Below are 22,626 nucleotides of genomic sequence, written 5' to 3' on the forward strand. Positions count from 1 at the left end.
AGTCCACGAGACCCACTCATCCGGCTTTCAACCAGTCCGGATTCCAGAAGCCGGAACTACTTTTATCTACCTATTTGCACTATTGATAGTCCTTGTGATCAGAAAACTCTTTCCCTACATGGTCTCGAGACTAGTAATCTATGTCCAGGCTATTTTTGAGCCGCCGCAACACCAGCCTCATCCGCCTGGGCACTGATCTTCTTCTTATAAGCATCAACAGTACCATCGAACTTCTGCACAGTACCTTGGTCACACACCCAGAGGCTGGTGCAGACATTCCGCAGCATAGTAACATCGTGAGACACCATCACAACACCACCCTCAAAGGCCTGCAGTGCCTCTGAGAGCGCATCCATACCCTCAATATCCAAGTGGTTAGACGGTTCGTCGAGAACAAGGATGTGCGGGTTGGTGAGTGACAGGCAGGCGAACGCGACACGCGATTTTTGACCTCCAGAGAGTAGTTCCATTCGCTGAAGACCGGTCATACCGGTAATGCCGAAGCTAGAAGGCAATGCGCGTTAGTGACTGATCATATTGATGGAACAGGTAAAACATACGCTCCGAGGTGTCGGCGGTATTCTTCATCTGTCTTTCCAGGGTATGCCTTGGTCATAAAGCTCACGGCGCTAGTGGTCATATCGAGAGCATCAACGTGATGCTGAGCGAAGTATCCAATGCGCAGCCTTGGGTGGTTTGACATAAGACCAGATGTAGGCTCAAGCTGTCCCGTCAATAGCTTAAGCACAGTGGTCTTACCCGCACCGTTGGGTCCGACAATACCAATACGAGAATCCAGTTGAACATCCAGGTCAACGTTTTTCAGAAGAAGCTTGTCTTTAGAGTACCCGAATGTAACCTCAGTCATCTGCACAATTGGAGGAGAAAGTTTCTCGACATCAGGGAATTTGAAGTGCACGACATAATCGCTCTCCGGCGCCGTCAATACGGGCATCTTCTCCAGCTTCTTGATTCTTGATTGGGCCTCGGATGACTTAGCAGCATTATAACGGAATTTGTCAATGAAGGCTGCTGATATTAGCCACGTTTGATTGTAAAAGGATAGGGTATGCAAACCTTGCAGATGGGCCCGTTCAGCCATTTGCTTCTCATATTCGCGTTTGGCCTGCTTCTTCCTCTCCTCCTTCGTTGCGTAGAAGGAGTCTGTTTACTCAGCCTTATTTCTAGAAACATGATATAGTGGAAAACTCACCGAAGTTGGCTCCCTTGTAGTAGTCTAACCGCTCAGAGTGTTGGTGAATAATATCAGTGGCAACTTCATTCAAGAACGCTCTGTCGTGAGAAACGACCAGAACGGTGCTAGGGTATCCCTGCAGATAGTTCGACAAGAAAGTAATGGACGGCACGTCCAACATGTTAGAAGGTTCTATGTCAAGTTAGATTCCATCAGCGACCACTGCCGAGCTTTAGCTTCAACTTACCGTCCAGAAGTAACAGGTCAGGTTCACAAAACAAGGCTCGTGCCAGAGCCAGGCGCATACGCCAACCACCAGAGAAGGTTTTGGTAGCATACTGTTGTCTCTCAGGAGAGAAACCAAGACCTGCAAGAATACTGGCTGCTCGAGATTCGGCCTTATCTGATTCCATTTCTGCAAGTTTTGAATGGATATCACTCAAAGTGATATCAAGGCCTTCCCGTTCGTGGTCAAGTCTAGCAGCGTCTTTAGATGTATCGGCCATTTGAGACCTCTCTGCTTCAATGACTGCAAGTTGCTTCGTAATTTTCTGTAGTGAGTTAGAATCTGCTTGAGTAGAGAAATTTGGATTGTAGATGAAGACTAACCTCCTGGTCCGCAAGAAGACGCTTGCGCCAGACATCTGCATCCAACACCGCTTGAAGAGCAGGTGTATCATCTCCCATAATCTGATCAAGTCAATATATTTCAGCTAGGCTTGAAGGCTAGAAATAAGACGTACTTCTTGTTCGACGTGGAGAATCGAAATATGGCTTGGAATCGCCACTTCTCTGCGACTCAGAGCGCGAAGCAACGTACTCTTACCAATACCATTTTGACCAACCAGACCGTAGCGACGACCGTAAGCGAGCGTAAGAGCGGCTTCTGACAGAATGCGGTTGCCACCAACGGAAATGTCGATACCGTCGAGCTTGATATCCTTGCTCTTGGCTTGAGAGTCCGCGCCCAACTGGAGAGGATTGACAGCCATAAAGAACTCTTCGTACGACATAGCGGCGTCAGGTTCATTGAGCAGACGAGATGCCTCATACTGGACGGTCTTCATTTGCTTCTTTTCCTGCTTAGCACGGATCTTACGTTCCGCCTTCTCCAGCTTCTTGCGGTCAACGCGGGATTCCATCTTCCGAGTGCCAACGGACTCCAGGTCGACACTTCCTGCAGCAAGACCCAACGTGGAGGACATGTTCCGTTGAGAACCGACATTAATGGCCTGATCGAGCCTCTTCGCGGCGAAGGGCATTTGCCTACGCTCCGCATCGACGCCCTCGGTAGCGCTAAGAGAAGAGATGAACTTTTCTACAAGTTTTCGGATTGCCTCTTCATTCTGATCCGAGAAATCCCCTGACGCAGAGACGAGAAGCTCTGTGACCATATCGGCGGCCTCCGCCAGCGGTGATGGAGCATTTGCATCTTCAACATAGGCTTTGGATGCATGAGTTAAGTAGCCCTGGAGTATGTCAGCTTAGTTCAAGAGTGTTTGGGGAAATTCTGTATGGTTCCATCACTCACAACCGAATACTCGGTGACCACACGGTCGAGACCAGGAATCTGGGCTTGCAATTCAGACTCCATATCGCTTGAGGTGATGAGCGCACAATTCCAGTTGACAGCTGAATTGTGCCTTTCACGCGATATCTAGAGCAACTTTGATGCTCCTTTATCGTACGGTTGGGCGGACTGATTCTGATTACAGCCTTCTGCGAGTCACTTTACGGATTAGTTGCCAAACTTTGAAAGTGGCGGAAATGTGGAGCAACGATTCTGCGCAGGCAACACAACAGTTGGTGAACAAGTGGTCTAATAGCCAAGTGTATATCATACGTCTCTCTCACTCATTGTGAATCATTCCATTCTACTCACCACCGACGCTGTCCAATCGACCATAGCATCTGACCTTTCTGTCGCCCGTTCTTCTCTGATTGTACCCAACACCGCATTCGCTCTATGTACAAGTCACGTGTGCTATTCAATCACGTGATCTATATATCATTTTGAACCTGAGATTCGAGGTCACATAGCTATGTAGTAGTATGTAGGGTCTCTCCGGCTCCGTACGGAGTAGACAAGCCAGGATCAACGCAGGGATTTTTTCATGTAATTATCTTAAATACGACTTGAGGCGCGACCAAAGCGCGAGGATGAGGCCGAGCCCGCAAGGGTCAAATGCTATCAACTTGCAAGGATTCCCTTCAGAAGTGCCCCTGTACGGTGGGTTCACCATGATTTCTTCCACGATTGACGAGAATACTTTGTTGATAGCACCTGTGCCATCCTGGCTTCGGGTCGGTCAGTGGTAGATTAATGCACAGATATATGGTCTTCGTTGTCAAGAGCGATGGGAAAGGGCAAGGGGCGGAGCGCAGGGTGAACCCCGAGGGCAATCAATAGCGCATGTCTTAGTTAGAACTTTCACTTTCTGACTTTGTCAAATGCTTCAAAGGCAAGGGCGGTGTCCTTAAAGCTTTGACGGGCAGATTTTAAGGGTCAAAAGACTTTCCAGTCGGTCAATTGACCGTCAAGGAGGTATTTCAAGAATGAAGGAAAGAGAACACTGTGAGAAAGAACAGCAATCCAGAAGCCCTAAGCCAATAGTATTCATTGGTGTTTCCTGCGACAGACTGGAGTACGCACAGAGTAGTACAGCGGTAGTAAGCAGTAGTACCAGTGAGAAGCGAGCAAGCCAAGTGTTGCGTCTTGCTTGGTTGCGCAACATCAGAGTATGTTAGGTAGATTTGAATAGTCGAGGCTTGGGGGTCAAATTAGGTACCTTAGGTAGGTAGGTACAGGGTTGTACCGGTACGCCGGACGGAGTCAAGTCGGCGGGCTCTTGATCTATTAAATATAGGCTACGTCATGGTGACGGTGCTGCGCGATGGGCCTCAGTCCAAACTTCGTTACTTTCAACTTTCAAGGTCAACTTGAACTTGGAAGGTCGATTTCTCCGAGCTTGCATGCGTGGCCACGTTCTCGTCCGAAATAATGGAGCACCGTGTCCACCTTTCACCCTTTTCCAAGTTCCTGCTTTCCCTACCATCCTCCCCTTCGTCCCACCAACCCGATTTACCGCGCAGCGCATAACCCGTTTTTATGGCAGTTAACGGTGGGCAGTGGGCACACGCCTGATCCGCTTCTCTGAGACTTGTGGCATCGTGCAGGCAAGTCAGGGCGTCAAGACTCAAGAGGGTCAAAATTGCCGATGCGATCCCAAGCGCCTCAAAGCAGCGAGATCCAGTACCATTGCATGGAAAGATTCGAGAAGACGCGGGGAAAGGTTGGAGAAGAGTGACGCCTGAACCTTAGAAGTTCGAACCTAGCTTCCAACTAATGTTCCTTATCTTCCCTGAAGAACCTGTGGAAACCGGAAGCACATCATAATTCACGGAAATAATAAAGACCCAGTAGTCAGTCCTCTGATCGTCTATCATCCCATCTTCAAGAGATCTCGTCCACCGAGTTCAGCCAGCCAAGTCGGTGCCAGATCGTTCAAAGTGGAGATCGTGTGTCGAGCCGCTCATCTAGCTTCTTGGAATTTGGATGGAACTTATCCCGTCCTGCCCCATCGATGAGGTGATGAGTCTGACGGGTGTGCATTCTCGAATGCTCACAGAGCAGTGAGAGAATTTGGTGCTTGTTGTCAATCTGCAGCCTGTATTCAAGAGAGACAACCACAACCAATCCTTGAGAACCTTGACAATCTAACTATTCTTACCTGACAACGACGATGGCCTGGGCCAATAGACGGTAAGGGATGACAGGGAGGAACAGGTGAGCTGAACAACCCCTGCGGCGCCCTCGTTTCATCTTCGCACCGGTCCAGATTCCAGAGGAATCCCTCTTGAGTCTTTCCCCATCTGCCAGACTGCGAGGGTGCTACTATCACTGCTATGGAGACGTCGCATCCAAGGTCTCTTGCGCCCAGCCGCCCACGCTATGCGGTAGAAAGGAGGAATTAAGTCACACCTAGCCCTGGATAGATTAATTTAGTCAACTAATTGGACAAGGATAGTCGTGCAGGAAGGGGAGATTATCTTGATTTGAATCTAAGGTTGGTTGCCATTGTTTGTTTACTTCTTGTTGTGAAGAAACAGAGCAGTACCTGTACAGAGTAACTACCTACTACCTAGTCTTATCATGATGGTTAATCCCATCAACGAGGGTGCGCTGTCAGGAAGGTTGACCAGGGATCCATCACCTTGTCTTTCGCAAAAAAAAAAAAAAAAAAAAAAAAAAAAAAAAATAGAAATTGATAGGGATAAATGAATACCTAACCCCATGTGTTATTCCCATTGCCATTGTTTGTCTATCCATAATAATAATAATTGCCAATTGTTCCGAGATAGTCTCATCCTGGCCGGTATCACCGAGATCGAGGCTTCAATTGCTCGGGCTGGGGGTGGACCGTGGGACCCTCCTAGCGTGCTCCATTCTCGTCCGTCCTCTTACTTTCAAGCTGAGAGAGGCTTTTGTTGATTTGAATATTACTTCTTGCTCTTCTCCTCACAATTCCAGCTGGCTTCAACTTTGTTTCTCTCCTCTCTCTCTTTTTCTCTCTCCAACCGATAGGGTCAGAAAGAACTACGAGTCCTGACCCTCTCCGTCTCTCCCCTTTCATTCTTTCCTTCGTACATAACATTCATTTTCCCGGTCTCCTCCATTCCTTTCGTCAAGCAAGCTCCAGAACACACGCTACACTCCTCCTTTCCCCTCATCTCACCGATTTTGCTCTCCACGAGTTTCAACATAATTAAGCAACGAGTAACTACAGCTTCAGCTCTAGCAGTCTCTCACTATTGGCTACATCTGATTTGGTTGTTCTTGTCTGCGGGATACTGCCCGTCGCCAGCCTCATTGACTGAAGACTCCTCATGTTTCCAGCCACCTGAGTCGCCTCGTGCATGGTAGTGCAGATGGGATGTCAACTCCTCCACGTTCTGTCAATGTCACATATCTAAGCCTCACTATACTGGGTGCTGCTCGCAGCCCTTTTTGAGGATGGAACATGTATCAACGGTAAGTTTGTAGCATACACCCCCCAGCCATTCCCAAGCCGCTGTTCACTCTACTATTGTCCCCGCCTCCATTTGTTCCTCACGTCTCGCGCTGTCTTGACCTTGCAAGCTGCTGCCCTTGTTCTATATTTCTCTCTTGGAAGCTAGCTAATCTTGATCTCAGCTCTGTGCGATCAGCACAGTCGGTATCGCAGCTACCGGCTTTGCGCTCGGTCGCGTCGAACGGGCGCAATCTCTAGAACCGACTCACCTCCAGCACGCTCCTTTACTAGACACCAGCACGATCCCTTCGTTCGACCCAAGCCTTGCAAAATCGTTTGCGAAGAGAGAGATAGAATCTCCGCTTAATCCTAATTTTCCGGAATTCCACGATAATGCCGTTCATGATGTGAACCAGGTTGACGATAGCAGTGCCCGCAGGAAATCATCATTTGCGGGCATAAGACTACGTCGCCGTGGCCAGACCCTGACCCTTCCCACCATACGAACCGAAGAGCCTCCGCCGGCCCCTTCGCACGCCCGACGACCTTCTTCCTTGTGGATACGGCGCTTATCATTTCAACCAGAAAAGCGCTTATCGGTCCAAAGCCCAATCTCTCCCTCGTTTCCAGAACCAGCCAGTCCGGCATCCTCCCGCCTATCCAGTCAGCGCAGAGCTCCCAACAAGCTCGTTAAACGACCCAAATCTCAACATTCGAATGCCAATCCTATTTTTGCCCATACTATATCTACATCTTTAGTACCCAGTGGACTTCGCAGACCGGCAACGAGCTACCAGCGGTCCGAGAATTTTAGACACAAACCATCCAACAGTCTCAGCTTCGAGCCCAGTCTAGCGCTTACCCCTCTGGTAGAGCCCGACACCCCCAATCCGGGGAAAAGCGACCCCTGGCAGCCGTATATAGTCCCGAACTCTAATACACCATCTGAACGGCCAGACCGCACGCTTTCAACGGCAACAAAACCTCATGACCTAGTAGTGCGTCGGATACTTCCACAGCCCGATGTCGCTCCGGCCCTTTTACTCGGAACTTCAATCACTCAAAAGCCGCACGTGGCAGCAAAGGCACGGGAAAGGCCCGGGGGTGCGACTCCTATTGAGTTCCGCGACCCCTTCAGCGCAGATGCCTCTTCGCCTCCAGAGCCAGATGCAAGCCTATCAAAGACCGACACTTGCCATCCACCCAGTGAAGAGACATGCCCAAAGTCTCTGACGGAGAGCACAACTCCTCTCGATATCAGAGTATTCCGCAATGGCTCGTTTACAGGACCAAAGAGAAGGGCAATATCGACTCCACTACCCAATTTAGCAAATGTGGAAGGAGCTATCTGGGTATCCCCAAGAGCAGGAAGACGTAATATTACAGATCCAAACATCTTCAGGCGGCCACCAACCACCTCACCTCAAGGGACAATGCCCTCGCAGTCGAGGATTCTTTCATCGTACCGCAGAGAATATACTACTAATCTCGGGCAATATCGTTATCGAGATTTTGGACAACCTGCCTCGACAGACGCCTCGGCGCTGTCTTCTCTATACGGTTCAATTCGTCGACACCCAAAGCGCCATTCAATTGCTGCTTCAGATCCGGCATCAACCGTTATAGGTTCTGACGACACTCGGATATTTACTTCTGGTGATGAGGACGAAACTGACTTTCTAACCGATACTGCCTTTGACTCAATCCGTACCCATATCACCACCGACAGTTCTTGCTTCCAGTCCCCTCGAATTGAGAGTATCTTCAATAAGCATTCTACTTCGGAAATCGCCGATGAGTCGCACCTAAAAACTGACACAATCATTTCCTCTGGCTCTCTCGTCCCTGAACCGACCCGAGCTAATGATACGAAACTCGAAGAAGAGGGATTCGAATTCTCGGTGCTGACCCCAGTGACGCGCGAGGTTCCGGAGGTGCATGAAGGAGATAGTGAGGTTTCGTTTCCGTCTGACTTGAGCGACGACGAAGATTCGCACAGCATGGTGGCTTCCCTGCCGGGAGACGAAACTCTCCGCCCTTCATTGACACTAGCGAAATTTGGCGCCCTATCACTGGAAACCACTGGCATTCATCATAGTGGATCAGAAAACTTGGCTTCTCAAAGCGAGACTGACTCGCATCACCAAATAAAGGAGTCGATTGAACGCGATTCCAACGGCATATTTGAAGAAGTTCCAGACACGTCTCCCAGGATGAACATCTTTGACTGGTCTGAGCAACCACGACCTGATCGCGAGAACTCTGGTCCTGACGGTCGTCCACGGACCGTTCATGGAAAACAAGGGCCTGGAATGCGCGGCAGTCGAACCACTGGACGGAAACCGCCAAGTACCCTGCACTACCGCAGCCAGAGTGTTCCTGTTGCGAGGGAGCCCCCGGTATCCCATGACTCAAGGCAGTCGTCCGGGAAATTTGGGACCTGGGGATTGGGGAGCAAGGGGGTCAGTGAAGACTGGGACAGTGACTTCGAGTTCGAGGACAGAGAGGAAAGTGCCATGAGCGAGAACATCAATCCGAACAAGGCTGTTAGAACCCGGAGCGTGATAGTACCTCCAGCCATCCTAGAACGCCAAGCGAGTCTTCATGGGCAGTTCGGGCAGGTTCAAGAGTTGACTCTGCTGGTTGAAGAGCTCAAGCGGTTACGGCATCAAGCTAGCTTTCTGGACATTGTGCGCGGTCCGTCAAATGATTTATGGAAGGAAGCTGAGGGCATCGTCGATCTGGCGACACTTGATGATGACGATAACAACCAGTCACCTCCTAGATCTCCATCCTCACTTACTTTCAGCTTTGACGAGTCCGAGGGCGAATCATCTCACATTAACGACCCTTGGAAACGCGCCAGTGGAGAATCTTGGAAAGCTTCTTTTTTGGAGAATCCGACCAATCATCCGAACATGTCTTCTTTTCCAGACCATATGGTGCATCCCACCAAGACCAATTCCGTTCTAGATCTGATCTATCAACAACGCCTTTCCCAAGCTCCTGCCACATTTGAATCTCACCCCGCGCGGTCGAAAAAGCTACCTTTCGATACGCAATCTCTCCGCGACCTTGTTATTCGTGCTGGCGTTGTAACCCGTGCACTGAAAGAAGTGGTCCGGAAAGCCGAGGGGGTCACAGGTAGTTCCGAGGAAAATACGCGTCCTTCTCACCCGCCGTTCAGTCGCATATTTGAACACCCTTCCCACGATGATATTTCGAAATTTGAGACCTCATGCATTAGTTGAGACGCCTAGCTTTTCAGGTTCACTCCATCACACGAGCTCTATACCCTTTTTCTCAATGTCTAATTGTACAACTTCCAAAAGTTTAATGACTCAATCGAGCACATGGGACGACATGACCGACAATATCTAATTACAAAATGCCTTACCTTGCCCCAGCGGTTTTCTACTCACCAGTCCTTTCCCCTTCTTCCAGCCTTGACTCGACTTGCGATGGTGTCGTTGTTCCTTTCTGGACAACTAGCCTTATTTTCACTTGGCGCTAGTCTTCTTCCTTTTCTATCTCCTTACATAGGTTCTTTTTATGTACAATTGATCATGTTGGTGTATATCCATCACCGCCCCTCGTGGGTTCTGTCTTGTGTACCTTGGGAGGCTATTGTAAATGCCTTACCCTGTTGGTGTTCTCACTTTCATTTTCATTTTCTGTTTTCCTATTTTCCTACTTTGCCACAATTAGGTGTATGGTTGATGAGGTGGATCATCTGGGTTTAATGGTATATGATAAAACAGGAATTAAAGAGGTCTGATGAATATAGGCGTGAATCTGTCCGAGTTATCTGGTCGTTGATGGTCGATAGGGCACATAGTTCAAGCAAGATACGTAGACCTAATTGGGACCGTGTGGTTCCGTATATATGTTATTGGCAGGCAGGGTCAAGGCTACCAAGGCATTATACCACCAACAGATGTATTTTTGTAAATATAGCACTGATTAAGGTTCGAGTAGTCCTTGAGATCACACAATATTAAACACAAGAGATGTCCAAGAATATGTACAAGCGCATGGTATATGTACCACTTTCAATACCACAGTGTCACTCCAAAATACAGTTAAACGCTCTAGATGCAAGTAGCAGAAACAGTCGGGGTATCTGTCTAGATAGAGATAATCACGCAGAAAAGGGTATCGCGAAATCAAAGCAGAAGAAACCAAATATATCCTCTTTACCGCCCCATATGTGCAGAGACAGCCACAGTGGGATTAGGCTGCTATACTGTGCAGGTCTAGATGCTTTCAAAGCCGTAACGAGTCATAGAACTATCGTTTGTGGTGTTTGTGGTAATAAAGGAATTAGATGGCTGATAATTCCTCGTCGTGAGCTTTCGCAGCAGTAGTGTATTCGGCGGCGAACTTGCTCTTGCTACGGATTTTGGAGCCATAGAGGTAGAAGAGGAGCGGGATTGGCATGAGGACGGCGGCAACGCAGCCGAGAAGGGTTCCCGTCCAGTTGACGCCGAGAGCGTTAAACTGTGTGGTCGTTAGCTTGGTAGAGCCTCGACGAATGAGATTCAATCACGACTTACCATATAAGGCGCGAAAAGAGGGAACCCGGCGCCAGCGAGCGAACGTAGGATGCTATTGGCGGCTAGGGCTGAAGCGGCACTATGGAGTCTTTGTTAGCTAAATTGTAATATTCTGGGTTTGTTGAAGAGTTTAACTTACAAGACAAGATACGTGTCAATGATATAGTTGAGGCATTGGAGGAAGATACAGAGTAGGCCGAATCCGGTGAGGAGGCCTGATACTGTGGGAACAATCCAGTGGATGCTTGCTGTGAATCCGGTCCATCCGAACCAGAAAAGCCCGGCTGAAAAGGCAACAGCGCCGATTATAGCTGGTGGTAGTCTCCACTCGGGAATGGGAATGTCGTCGTTCGCGGTCAGCTTCCTGTTATACCAGGGCTGGGTTGCGATTATAAGGAGGCCGCCGAGAAGCTCGCCGATGATAAGTCCAAAGTAGGGCAGTCCGCCGACGCCCTTGTTGAATCCGTGAATTTGCTGGAACACGATTGGATATGCTGTCATGAACAGATAGAGTAATCCATACAGGAATGCCATATAGATGCTGAGCAAGAGCAAAACTGGCTCACTGAAAAGGATGCGCACGGGTCTGCTGAAATTCTTCGCAATCAGTTCACGTAGATCGATCTCAACTTCCTCCTGTTTTGCATGAATTCCCCAATTCTTTGTTCTGCGGCGTAGTTCTGCGGCCTTCTGAACGAGAACAACTGGGGGGTATGTCTCTTCCACAAAGAAAACATCCAAAAGAAACGCAGTGGCTCCCATGATACCGGTCAAATATTCTGTCCAGCGCCAGCCCAGATAGCTCTCCACGATAAAACCTCCAATGAACGGAGCAAAGAGTGGGCCCGTGAACACCATCATAGTGAAGATCGTGATTGCGAAGCCTCGGTGGCGATTGTCGTAGAGATCAGAAAACACAGCGGCCACTACGGCAAGAGGGCACGCCCCGAAAAGGCCCCCAAAGAAGCGACATATGATGACAGTCTGAAGATTCTCGGCTGTGGCTACACCGAATTGAAAGACGGTAAACCCGAAAACGCCAATGAGGATGGGGAGTCGCCGGCCGAACAGTTCTGATAATGGAGAAAAAATTGTGGGCCCGAAAGCAAATCCCAGAACGTATAATGACAGGCCCAGGGTGCCAACTTCAGTCGAAACATTGAACTTTGATGACACTACCGTGTTAGCGGCCGAGAATATACTGCTGGTGAACGTGGAATTGAAGGTCGTAAAGGCGAGCAGAGCCGAAACAAGAAACCTAACAGACGCATTGTCAGTGTTCGTCGCGAAAATACAGTGCTAAGCCAGCCATCTATAGGAGCTCTTACTTCTTCCTAGTCGGCCAGTTTTGTGGGTGAAGGGGGTCATCTGGCCCAGCAAACTCGACCACATACTCTTCCTTCTCTGGGAGCGGAGGCGGATACGGTTTGCCTGCTCCGAACTCGGGCAATGGTCTTCTTGAAGGTCGCGATCTGAGCGCACCAACCGTCGCACTATGCTGGCTTCGCTGGGTTGCAATCCTACTGAGTGCGGTGGGGTGGCGTTCTAGGCCGTAGCCGGGTTGAGTCTGTGCGGTCTGTGTTCGGGACATGCGGTCGACGACTTCATAGGAGTCCGAGGCGTCGTCGCTCGAGGAACTGTCATAAGAAGAGGAGGACTCGATGCGATATATATGGCTGCCATTGTCTGGGTTCGGAATATAGTCGCCTTTCTCGTTGTCTTCGGAGGTAGAATGCATGATAAGATATGATTTCAAGGTGTATCAAGCCTAATTATCAGGTGTCTGTAGGACGCGGCGGAGATGGGGGGAGGGGTGAATGAGCACAGTGTAAGTGGCAGACAGCTGGATGTTAACTTTTTAAGACTTTTGGGGGGGTCCTTTGGTGATTATATTGGTCCTTCGGAGATGTTGCCGAGATAGAAAAATTTTTGTAGATTAGTATTCACTCTTGAACTCTTCACATTCCAGACCTTCGGCAATCTTCTAGCGTTCTGCTGTTCCTGGAACCTACAGCTTGGTCACCACTTAGCGCGTGGTTGGGCATCAAAAAGGGTTGAACTGGGGCCTCGATCTACTAGTTGGTTTATTTGGTACTCGGAAGGGCCACCAGCAGGTTGGAGGAAAGTTGTTACTCTGAGATAGACAGCGGCTTGAGTATCTTCTCACGGTCCTAGCGCTTGATTTCACTCACAAAACTTCGGGGTCAAGGCGCTCTACTGAATGCGAATCAATGATTATTTCAGGATGAGATGTTCCGTACCTATCTGATTTTCCTGTCATCCGTCTATAATCAAGCACGAAACGCAGGAACGATGAGTCAAGATTACTGCTAGTCTTAATCGTCTGGAGAAAAGGCCGAAGTATTTAGTCAAGCATTCTCGGCTGCTCCCGGTGCAGTATGACGTCATATTGACCTTGCATTTGTCCCCTAGGTAGGTACCGCTAGAGTACCTAGGTATCATTTGACATTGAATTCGTGCTTATAAAAACCATATATCGATTGCTGGAGTCGAGGAAGTTAAAATCAGAAGATTATGTATATTTACTGTAGCTTTCCCTTACTATAAGCGTTGCCGCCTTTGAGGAATGACTTGTGCACGATATATATATATAGTTATATGATGGTATATATACCATGCTGGTTTATTGCGTCTGACAAAGGCATTTCAGAATTGCAGCACACTGCTGCAAAGCTATAGGTGTGATGACTGCACTGAGCAAATTATCTACTAAGCACTAGGCAGGCAAAATACATTATAATGCTAATATTGAGACCCCCATACCTGAGATGCTGTTGGTATTCTGGTACACAACTACCATAATAGTAAAATGAGTTATAAGGATCACTCGAGAGTATTCATCGGTGCTACTATTTCCAGCGGAGTGGCCCCCTTCTGCCCCCAAAACATAGGAATGTTCGTATCCTTGTATGAAGATGAATCTGTGGCTCTGTCACTAGATGCTGAATTGCCTGCAAATAGACCCACGAATCCTGTGCGCCATTCAGTCCTTGCTTGTAAACAGAGGATGATCTCAGGTGTATCCAAGAAAGTAAGTACTATGTACATGAGGTAGAGAACACTCTGGATAGGAAGAATACTTGATTGTTTGAACCCTAAGAATAATTGAAAACCTACATGAGCCAAGAGAAAGCTCCATTGAACAAGCAGCTTGGCGCGCCAGCGTCTCATATTTGATTGAGTTGCATCAAAAGGGATCCTGCCAAGGCACGCGACATTGTTGACCCTTGGGGCTTGCAGCTCGCGCTTACTTTCGTGATGCATGATAAGCTATCCAGGCTGAAAACACAACATAGTACATACTGGTGCGCTAAGTATGGCCTTTCTTATCCTAGCACAGAAATGAAATACATGTATCCGTATCATTTGTTAAGACATGCCCTTTCTGATTGAGATCTCAAGAATTTAATCGGTTGGCAATCTCAACCCACTCTTCAGACGAAGGAATGGAAGAATTCTAATACTGGCGGAGAGCAGATCAGCACATTATTGGATGGTGTGCGGGTTCCTGACGCTAGTCCAAGGTTTCAGGGGCTCCTGCAGCCTGCAGGATCCAGTCTGAGACTTTAGCGCCTTGCTTCTTCGTGAATCGCGCATGACCACCGAAGTGAAGAAGAGGGCAAGCCGACATGGAAATTGCCGCATTGGTCTGAAAGATGTAACTGAGCTCCCTCGATAAAGTCGTAGCATCTCAAATTGAAAGGTGCCTGTTGATGTGTTGAACGGAGATTCCATCTCAAGCGCACAAAGAGGGGAACCTTGTGTGGGACCCATTGTTATTTATTGCTCGGTATAGTACTCCGTACTGTACGCCCTGCTCCCGTCCGTTCAGGGGCAGCAGCCAACTCCAAAGCTCAGCGAAGAAGGGTTCACCCTTTCTTCTACAAAACAAAGCCCTTGAGTCTAAAAGAGTGTGTAAAACAGTAACCCATCTTAGATATTCAGTTCCAAGTCTCAACATCGATTAAACCAAGAGACAGGAAGTTGTCAAAGTCCTGGAAGGAAACAGTCAACTCAGACCAAACTGTGCTCCCCACAGGTGCCGGTCAGTAGCTGCTCACAGGCTCTAGCCTTCATCTCGACCGCTCTCAAGTGGTACTAGTATACCTGACTAGCCCCTAAATGGGGCGGGCGCTGCGGTCGGGCACGGTGGAAGTCGCCCTCGCTCACGCTTCGTTTCCCTTCCTCTCTCATTATCTCCTCTTCTCTCTCCTCTCTCCTCTCTCCTCTCTTCCTCATCCACCCCTTCCACTCACTTACCCTCCCCCGTCGCTCTTTCTCAATAATCCCGATATCGACCTCTCGATATCCAGCCACTCCTTACACCCGGCCGCTGGCCGCCACTCGTTTGGGAAACCTCGTGTTTCCGTTCGCTCCTTATAGAACCAGCATCTCGGTTGACTCAAACGTCGATCTCATTCATCTTACAGCTTGGCTTTTCAGTCTCTCAATCCGTTTAGAATCGACTTATATATGGCGTTTGCTCCTTCGGAACCTCAATCGTGATACGGTCGCTGGGACTGAAACACTGCACGGGCCGTTGTTACACACTTTTAAATGCTGAGGGTGGTGTCTATCACCAGACGCTAGGCGAATATGCATCGCCATAATCAGCATCAACATCGGCATGGCCATTACTTGGGTATCCGCACTGCTCATCTAGAGCCCGACACCATGCCGCGGAATCGACCGCCACACTTGCTCATACCCCAATTACCAACACTTGTCAAAAGAGAGCCAGCGCCGACGGAAGAGTCTGGTGCGCGCAGGTCGTGTGAACCAGGTGACAACTCAGACGTCTGTGAGAAACCTACCAGTACGTCGAGCAATACGACCTTGCCTGTAGTGCTAGGAGCGGTGTATGTTCAAGCCCCCGCATATCGCCGTGAAAAGTAGCCCCTAACCGATTCTTAGCATTCCGGTCGTTTGCGCCATTATCGTTCTTATCTTCTTACATCGACGAAACGTCAAAAAACTTCGAAATGAAGACGCTAATGATAAACATAAATCTTTGGATTTTGGAATGGACCTGACGCCTGGCGGTGGTAGGTCAATGCAAGAGAAGACCGGGCCACGGAACAATCACTTGAAGGGCGTATCGCTTGATATTGGACCTAGCCCCTATATGCTGCCGCCTAGCCTGCGCGGCTCAAAGGATTCTCTGAATTCATTATCACGCTCGATCATGGCCGATGATGACAAGTTCCGGAAAGCGTACCAACACTACCCGGCCGATGCCCAGTCTATTCATTCGCAACGAAGGGGCTACGACGATGCGGCAAGTGTTGCAGGATCAACAAGAAAACCTGCCTATGGAGATGACATGAATCAAGGCCTCTTGGGAAATGCCCAGAGGATCTCGCGCTCTTCACCGCCTCTCTACAATGCGCCCAGTGAGCACAACATACAGAGTCCAGTCAATCCTACCCATCCGCAGGACACCGGGTTCGAGCTGCACCTGCCTAGGAGCCCCAGCCCAGTTCATGTACCAGGGCTGACGCACATCAACGAGACGAGACTGGAGAGTGTTAAGGAAGTTCGTGTGCCCGCGACCAACCCAGCAGAGACATGCTCCCCCCCCGAACACCAGCCCGATTTCCCCTTACGTGATGCACCCCAAACCCAGGACGATGTCGACCATACTTCTCTGCACGATGCTCGAATCCCAATGCCTAGAATATCTTTTCCTTCAAGCGACGGCGCTAGCGATTACGGTGACCGAAGGGCATCTAACCCAATCGTACCTGCTGTAAATATTCAGAAGACAGGAGCTGGTCCTACCATTGAGAAAAATCACGATCAAGTGTCTATGCCGGCGCTACCAGAAGAGCCACCGCATGCTTCAAATCTCAGGCTTGATCCTCGGCGTGATACCCGCCGGATGACTATGGGGCTACGCCCCTTACCGCCAGAGGACCCAGCCGACAACCCTGAGCAGCGGGCGAACCGTATCCGATCGTTCTACAAGGAATATTTCGACGACAGCAAGGCAGGGCAAAGGGAAACCTACTACGAGGACTATGCCGCTGATTACTACCCGGAAGAAAACGACTATGTTTATGACCCAGTGACAGGGGAGTATTTTGATGCAGTCCCAGCGCCTTATGCTGAGCCAGTGAACCGTCGCGCCATGACACCTCCTCCGCGAGCTCCTCCACGCTTCCAAGGCGCTGCCCGTCATATGGCGAGCGGATCGATCGGTGGTTATAGCGAGAGATTCGCTCCGCCCGGTCCGCGCGCGTTCTCTTCGGCTTCGGGCCGCTTCCCAGGTGGTCGAGGTCCGCGCAAGCCGGCACCTCCTCCATCCCCTTTGAATGTCCTTCCTTCACCTCACCTTCTGAAAGACGATTCAATTATGACGGCCGTTGACTTCGCCCCTGGTTCAAGTTTCAAGGATCAGAGAGATGGCCGTCCTGAAACACCTCTTGGTGGAGTGCGGCCATACAGCCCAATGGTTCGAGCTCACACCCCTCTTGTGTCGGTGTTTGACGATCTAGCGCCCATGCCTAGCCCGTAAGTTTCTCGTTTGCTATATATCTTGTCTTTGATGTGCGTCGAACTAATTCCGTGATCAGGCACCAATTGCGGAAATCAGGCGCTTTCGACAACTTGGACTTCGCACCTCCTCCCCGCTTCAAGAATCAGGATACTATGAGCGATTCTGGCAGTATCCGTAGCACTCGTTCTGGGGTTTCGGCAGCCCATTTACACAACATTCGCACTGGTGCGTACCGTGTCAGCCGCTTGCCTGCAGAAACAGTGGGTACCAAGGATGACTTGATGTCGAACCTTCGTCCTACGTGGGATATGCGACAATAGCTGTCGAGAACTTGTAACGATTTCCCACTGTATTTTGAAGTCCGCTTTCCATGTTACGATCTGTACTATCCAGTTTGATTCGTTCTTGCGCCATCGGGGTTACCGGTAACTTCTTCGCGCCCGCTGTGTTCCTCGCATCCAAAAGGCCGGTTGTTTGCATATTTTACTTCATCATCGTATCTGTCGTGCTAGGAGTCGGATATAAGCGGCACATTGTGGCTATTTTCTTTGGTTGAGAGGACAGACACGGTTCAGTCTGATTTCGGGAACCAGCCATTTTGGACCTTTTTTTTGTGCTTCCAAACAGAAATTTATTACTAAGTTCTTGTTCATTTTGGTATCGCTTGGGAACTTCCACTTTCAATCACCCCGGGCAGGGTGCAAGACTCAAGTACTACAATTGATGCCATCTTTCTTTCTCAAGTAGAATGGATCTGCTGTGACTCTGATAATTTGTAGACATGCAGCTGAGCGCAACTTTCGACGTCTTCTGTTGGGTATGCATAGGTAGCCTCTCTTCAGAACCGGATCGGACCAACTTACCTTGTCGGCCCATCTATGGGGCGACAGCTGCAATCGCTGTTGGATACCTTGACGGCTCTTTCACCCCGGCCACATATGCCTATTTTTGACAGCTGTCAGGCACTGGGTTCATTTAGCCTTTTGATCTGCTCCAAGTCTGCAGCGCAACTTCGTTTTGTGACTCGTTAATCCGGCTCTTGTTGGTCCCTTTGTACCTGCAGCGTCGTACAGTCGTATGTAAAATATTGTAAAAAATAGAGGATCTATCGATGAGATAATGCTTACCGAGTAGAAAGGGGCTCGCTCTGGCACTCGCCAGAACTGGTCATCTCAAGTTGAGACTAACAGAATCGTATACTAAAACACGACGCCCATTCTGCAACCAGCAAGATAGCCCAGTTCGCGGACTCGATTTCCTCGTATCATCACCACTAATATTGATTACTTTACTTTGGTAGGTGGTACACGATCATGTGAAGGCAGCCGGGGAGTTCCGATCGCAGCGCGTCGGTCAAATACCACCCACCCTGAAATCGGTTGTTGTGGGCGCAACGCAGCCGGAAATGGAGCGCTCTTGAGCTAGTTCTTAGATGCACTCGACTTGGATGGAAATCTCAAGATTTTCACTCTGTTCATTATTCAATCCTTTTGGCTCAATTTGTCTGGAGAATCGAGATTAAAAGTGTGCAGCAACTGGCAGCCCCGGTAATACGAAGCGTGCGGACAACGAATGATGGGCTGTTGCTAAGAATAATAGTGCAGTGCCTTATCCACTCTTATTACAGGTTTGGTACGCCGTTCTTTTCTTGGAGAATCTCCACTTTTCGTACGCCCGCAGCCCGCTCAATCTCATCTCACGACTGCATCTGCCATCCGCTCTCTCTTCCCACTCCTTCTGTTCTGTTTCTTTTCTTCCCTCTCTTCTGGACCCGGTCCCCTTAGTTTTTACCACCTTACTTTTGTTCGGCTTATCCATTTCTTAATATGAGATCACCCCTGTTTACTGCGTGAGGCTCAATTAAATTCAACACGCGTGCTGAATCGAAGTTTATCCTTTCACTTTGCCCCCTGAACGTCCCGGCGGCCTCGCAGCACATCGAAACGACATTGCCACCCTCATTGCGCGCGCATAACAGCATTATAATCACATTTCTGATATCTTGGCCATTTCTCACTTTTTTTCCTCCCTCTTTTTTTTCTTATAAAAGTCTTCAGAAGGTTAATAATAGAACGTCACGGCGAGCCCCTCGAGCTCAGTGTCTCATTCGGCCATTTTCCTATCAATTACGACTTACCCTCAATTGGACCACGATATCGTTTCAGCTCTCCCTTCTTGAGGTCGAGTTTGAGGCAGCTCATAAGCAAGCTTGGCGTGAGAGTCTCAGCACATCCGCACGGAGAAACAAAGAAAGGACACTCGACGAGGTAACGCGCATCGCTCTGGTATTCCATCCATCATGAGTTCTCCACTACCGTCAGCCACCACTACTGGCCAAACGGATCTGCCAGCTCCGACTTCCTCGGTGAATGAGCCTACCGAAAGCACCCCAACTTCTACTGCTGAAACCACTGAATCTGACCAAACGACAACCTCCGAGCCGACATCGTCCTCAACTTCCGAGTCGACCTCCACGCCCACAGAGACCACCGAATCTTCTACAACCACTGAAACAACGGAGACTTCGACCCCAACTACGACCACGACATCCACAACCACAACCACAACTACAGACGAACCCACGACCACTACGACCACCACAGATCCAACCTCTACCGGCGAGGATCCCACTTCCACCCCAAGTGAAACTGACAACGAACCCACTACCAGTACTACAACAACAACCGTTACCATCACGGATACTCCGACTGCCTCCACTACAACAGGGAATGGAGGCGCATCTTCAACCATAGAGTCGTCATCAACCGCTTCTCCAACAGAAACAGGCGATGGCGATTCTGGCCTTTCGGCTGGCGGTACGATAGCTGTTGCTGTTGTTGTTCCTGTTGTTTCTGTCGCCATCCTCGTCCTGGTAGGCTTGTGGCTCTGGAGAAGACATAAGGCGAAGAAGGTGGCCGAGGAAGAACGCAGAAAAGAGGTGGAAGAGTATGGCTTCAATCCAAATGGAGATCCAACCCTACCGGGCGTGATGGGCGGCGCAGCGGACGATAATTCAGGTTACCGCGGATGGGGGACAACTTCTGCAGGACGCAAGGCGTCCACGAATCTGTCGAGCAGCGCCGGGGCTGGTCTAGCAATGTCCGATACCGCTAGCCAACCGGGCTATCACCATGCTGCTACTCCCAGCGATGGCACTATCCAGTACCCCGATGGCCATGGCGGACTTGGCGAGACGGAGCCTTACGGGATCCTCGGCGCTGCCCCAATTGGCGCAGCGGCCGCATCTAACCAACGAAATCCCAACATTAACCGTGGTCCATCTAATGCGTCTTCGGCATATTCTGCGGGTAACCATTCGGACATATCAGAGGAAAGCCATATGTCCGCCAATCACCCGGGTGGCCCCTACTATGATGAGAATCCATACTATACCGATACACAACAACAGTACACCGCGTATAGTGATCCATATGGAGGCCAGCCGGTGATTCGGGATGTTCAAGCTCGCCGCAACACACAGATTCAGAACCCGTCTGTGTTCCCACGCCAAGGGAATGCAGGAATTGCGCAGAATTTTTGACGCACTTGTTAGGGGTCCGTGTTTTTATATATACTATCGAATGATTTAAATAACAACCCTCTTCTGCGTGGACGGCCTTCGGTTAGTCGGCATGCCTTCAATGCCTCAAAAGGAGCTTTGATAGTCGGTGATAGGTGTTTTTGTTTTATTATTTCAGTGTCGAGACCGCTTGGGCTTGAATCTTGCTCAAACCTCGCCAGGCTTTCGCGAGCCATAGCTTCTGTTCTTCTTCTTTTGACTGTGATACCAACCTTTGATCGTGATCTCTCGCCATTTTCTGCATTGATCTTTGTTCTTTTGATCCGTTCGCTACCTTGAGGTGTTTGGTGATCCAACCCTCCTGTTATGCCTTTCTGTTTGTATAATCATCACTGCTCTTTCGGTTGAGCGTGTTATAAGGGCCGCCTCAAGGCCCATTGATGATCATTCCCTTTTGCTTAATTGATTTCTCATTTTTGGCTAGAGTCGTTTTCGTGGTCCGAAGAAGCAATCGACTTCTGGTCCTGGGCTCTTGCATAGCAGTAAACCAAGCTGTATAGTTTAGTTAGGAAGTCAGTACATATACGGATTTTAATCTGAGATGGCTTTGTTAGAACTTACGCTGTGGATCAATGATCAAGAGAAATCCGGCTTTTAAGCGAACCTTGCTCGGACGATGAAGTCAGAAGATGCTGGACCTGGAACCTGAAGAGCTGAGCCATGCCCGCCTCCACATTGGGGATAGCTTACTTGTGCTGGGGCTTAAGTATAGACCACCGAAGTCTAAAGTTGGCTAGGCCATTTCCGGAAAGCGCCGAAAACGTGGGCATCCTCGGGGCGGTGATTGGGCCGGAGCCAGCTCCCCAGAGCTCTGAGCTCCACCTTTGTCTTTTCTTTTCCGACCTTGACATGAACTTCCTATCAATTAATCGTTATTGTTCTGAACTATCTGTACGCTGCGCGCTTCCCCTCCCCTCATCTCATTTTCATTTGTCCTGCTCTTGACTCAGTCATCGCTTTTCGGCAGTGATCTTCCAGCAGGAGGTACGTTGTCGCAGTCCGCCGGTGCTCCCCCGCCCTGGCGTGTCGTTGACTGACTGCATACCGGGCTTCTACTGACGGGCACTGTCGCAGCAGCAGGGCTTACTTCAGGCACAATTACATAGTTACCTTTCCTCTTGGTTAGGTAAGAGGCAGCTTGACATTACTTCTTGTCGCTTCAACCGCAGCCAAATATACAATGCCTATACTCTCGCTTCTCTAGTAGAAACAAGGGATTAGAGACGGGGGACAATTGAAGCCTTCTAAAAACCTGGAGCTTCCAGCGCGGAGATCTTGAGCTCTTCCTCACGGCAATTAGCACCACTTCTGGTACGAAGTACGCTGTTTGCCAGTCGCCAGCCCGTCATCTTACTACTGTACTGCTTTCTCAGTCTGGACTCCACCCGTTTCAGCAGTGCAGCACTCGAACGACGCCCTCTGGATCCCACTACTGCTGCTTGTCTTCGGCTTGCTGGCGGTTCTATCTATTTGTCCCAGCCCCACTTCAGCAACGCTCCTCTGTTCCGCCTTTACTTTGCCTCCCCTCAGCAGTAGCATCTCCGCCGAGGGGTAGGTTCGTTCATTCTCGTTAAGAGGACACTTTCCTTCTTCCTTTCTCTTCAGTTCCTTCTTCCTCATACTCTCATCTACAGCTTGCCTTCCGCTTCACAGCTCTTGCGATTTATGTGATTGACCTTCCTTGGCAGCACGCTGTTCACTTCGTCGTTCTCCGGACCCTGAAGCGCCCGCCAGGTCAAGGACGCCTGCGCCAGGTGACTGAA

The 22,626-nt window shown here is 49.5% G+C and overlaps 6 protein-coding genes across 6 annotated transcripts; 3 read left to right on the forward strand and 3 right to left on the reverse strand.

Annotated features, from left to right (window-relative positions):
- Positions 1–92: 92 nt before the first annotated feature.
- BJY04DRAFT_193031 (putative AAA family ATPase GCN20) lies at positions 93–3,101 on the reverse strand. Its single transcript, XM_073711850.1, has 8 exons — positions 2,727–3,101; positions 1,939–2,664; positions 1,805–1,885; positions 1,443–1,746; positions 1,214–1,387; positions 1,078–1,164; positions 561–1,029; positions 93–504 (listed from the first exon to the last, which is right to left on the reverse strand). Exons 1-8 carry the CDS (start codon positions 2,787–2,789, stop codon positions 150–152), a joined length of 2,259 nt encoding a protein of 752 aa, XP_073569623.1. The 5' UTR covers positions 2,790–3,101; the 3' UTR covers positions 93–149.
- On the reverse strand, positions 3,092–4,013 carry BJY04DRAFT_193032 (uncharacterized protein). The gene has a single exon (XM_073711851.1). It carries the CDS (start codon positions 3,928–3,930, stop codon positions 3,733–3,735), a length of 198 nt encoding a protein of 65 aa, XP_073569624.1. The 5' UTR covers positions 3,931–4,013; the 3' UTR covers positions 3,092–3,732.
- Positions 4,014–6,087: 2,074 nt separating this feature from the next.
- Positions 6,088–9,996, forward strand: BJY04DRAFT_90105 (uncharacterized protein). Its single transcript, XM_073721268.1, has 2 exons — positions 6,088–6,227; positions 6,390–9,996. Exons 1-2 carry the CDS (start codon positions 6,210–6,212, stop codon positions 9,456–9,458), a joined length of 3,087 nt encoding a protein of 1,028 aa, XP_073569625.1. The 5' UTR covers positions 6,088–6,209; the 3' UTR covers positions 9,459–9,996.
- A 139-nt stretch (positions 9,997–10,135) lies between these two features.
- Positions 10,136–13,093, reverse strand: BJY04DRAFT_193036 (MFS transporter). Its single transcript, XM_073711852.1, has 4 exons — positions 12,092–13,093; positions 10,903–12,021; positions 10,764–10,842; positions 10,136–10,707 (listed from the first exon to the last, which is right to left on the reverse strand). The coding sequence occupies exons 1-4, from the start codon at positions 12,499–12,501 to the stop codon at positions 10,531–10,533; spliced, it is 1,785 nt and encodes a 594-aa protein (XP_073569626.1). The 5' UTR covers positions 12,502–13,093; the 3' UTR covers positions 10,136–10,530.
- Positions 13,094–15,225: 2,132 nt separating this feature from the next.
- Positions 15,226–17,834, forward strand: BJY04DRAFT_90132 (uncharacterized protein). The gene is made up of 3 exons (XM_073721269.1): positions 15,226–15,643; positions 15,699–17,297; positions 17,360–17,834. Exons 1-3 carry the CDS (start codon positions 15,381–15,383, stop codon positions 17,601–17,603), a joined length of 2,106 nt encoding a protein of 701 aa, XP_073569627.1. The 5' UTR covers positions 15,226–15,380; the 3' UTR covers positions 17,604–17,834.
- A 1,508-nt stretch (positions 17,835–19,342) lies between these two features.
- Positions 19,343–21,415, forward strand: BJY04DRAFT_90135 (uncharacterized protein). Its single transcript, XM_073721270.1, has one exon. It carries the CDS (start codon positions 19,583–19,585, stop codon positions 20,822–20,824), a length of 1,242 nt encoding a protein of 413 aa, XP_073569628.1. The 5' UTR covers positions 19,343–19,582; the 3' UTR covers positions 20,825–21,415.
- Positions 21,416–22,626: the final 1,211 nt, after the last annotated feature.

The sequence above is a fragment of the Aspergillus karnatakaensis genome (genome assembly GCF_047715665.1).
Source record: "Aspergillus karnatakaensis strain CBS 102800 unplaced genomic scaffold BJY04scaffold_35, whole genome shotgun sequence".
Lineage (NCBI taxonomy): Eukaryota > Fungi > Ascomycota > Eurotiomycetes > Eurotiales > Aspergillaceae > Aspergillus > Aspergillus karnatakaensis.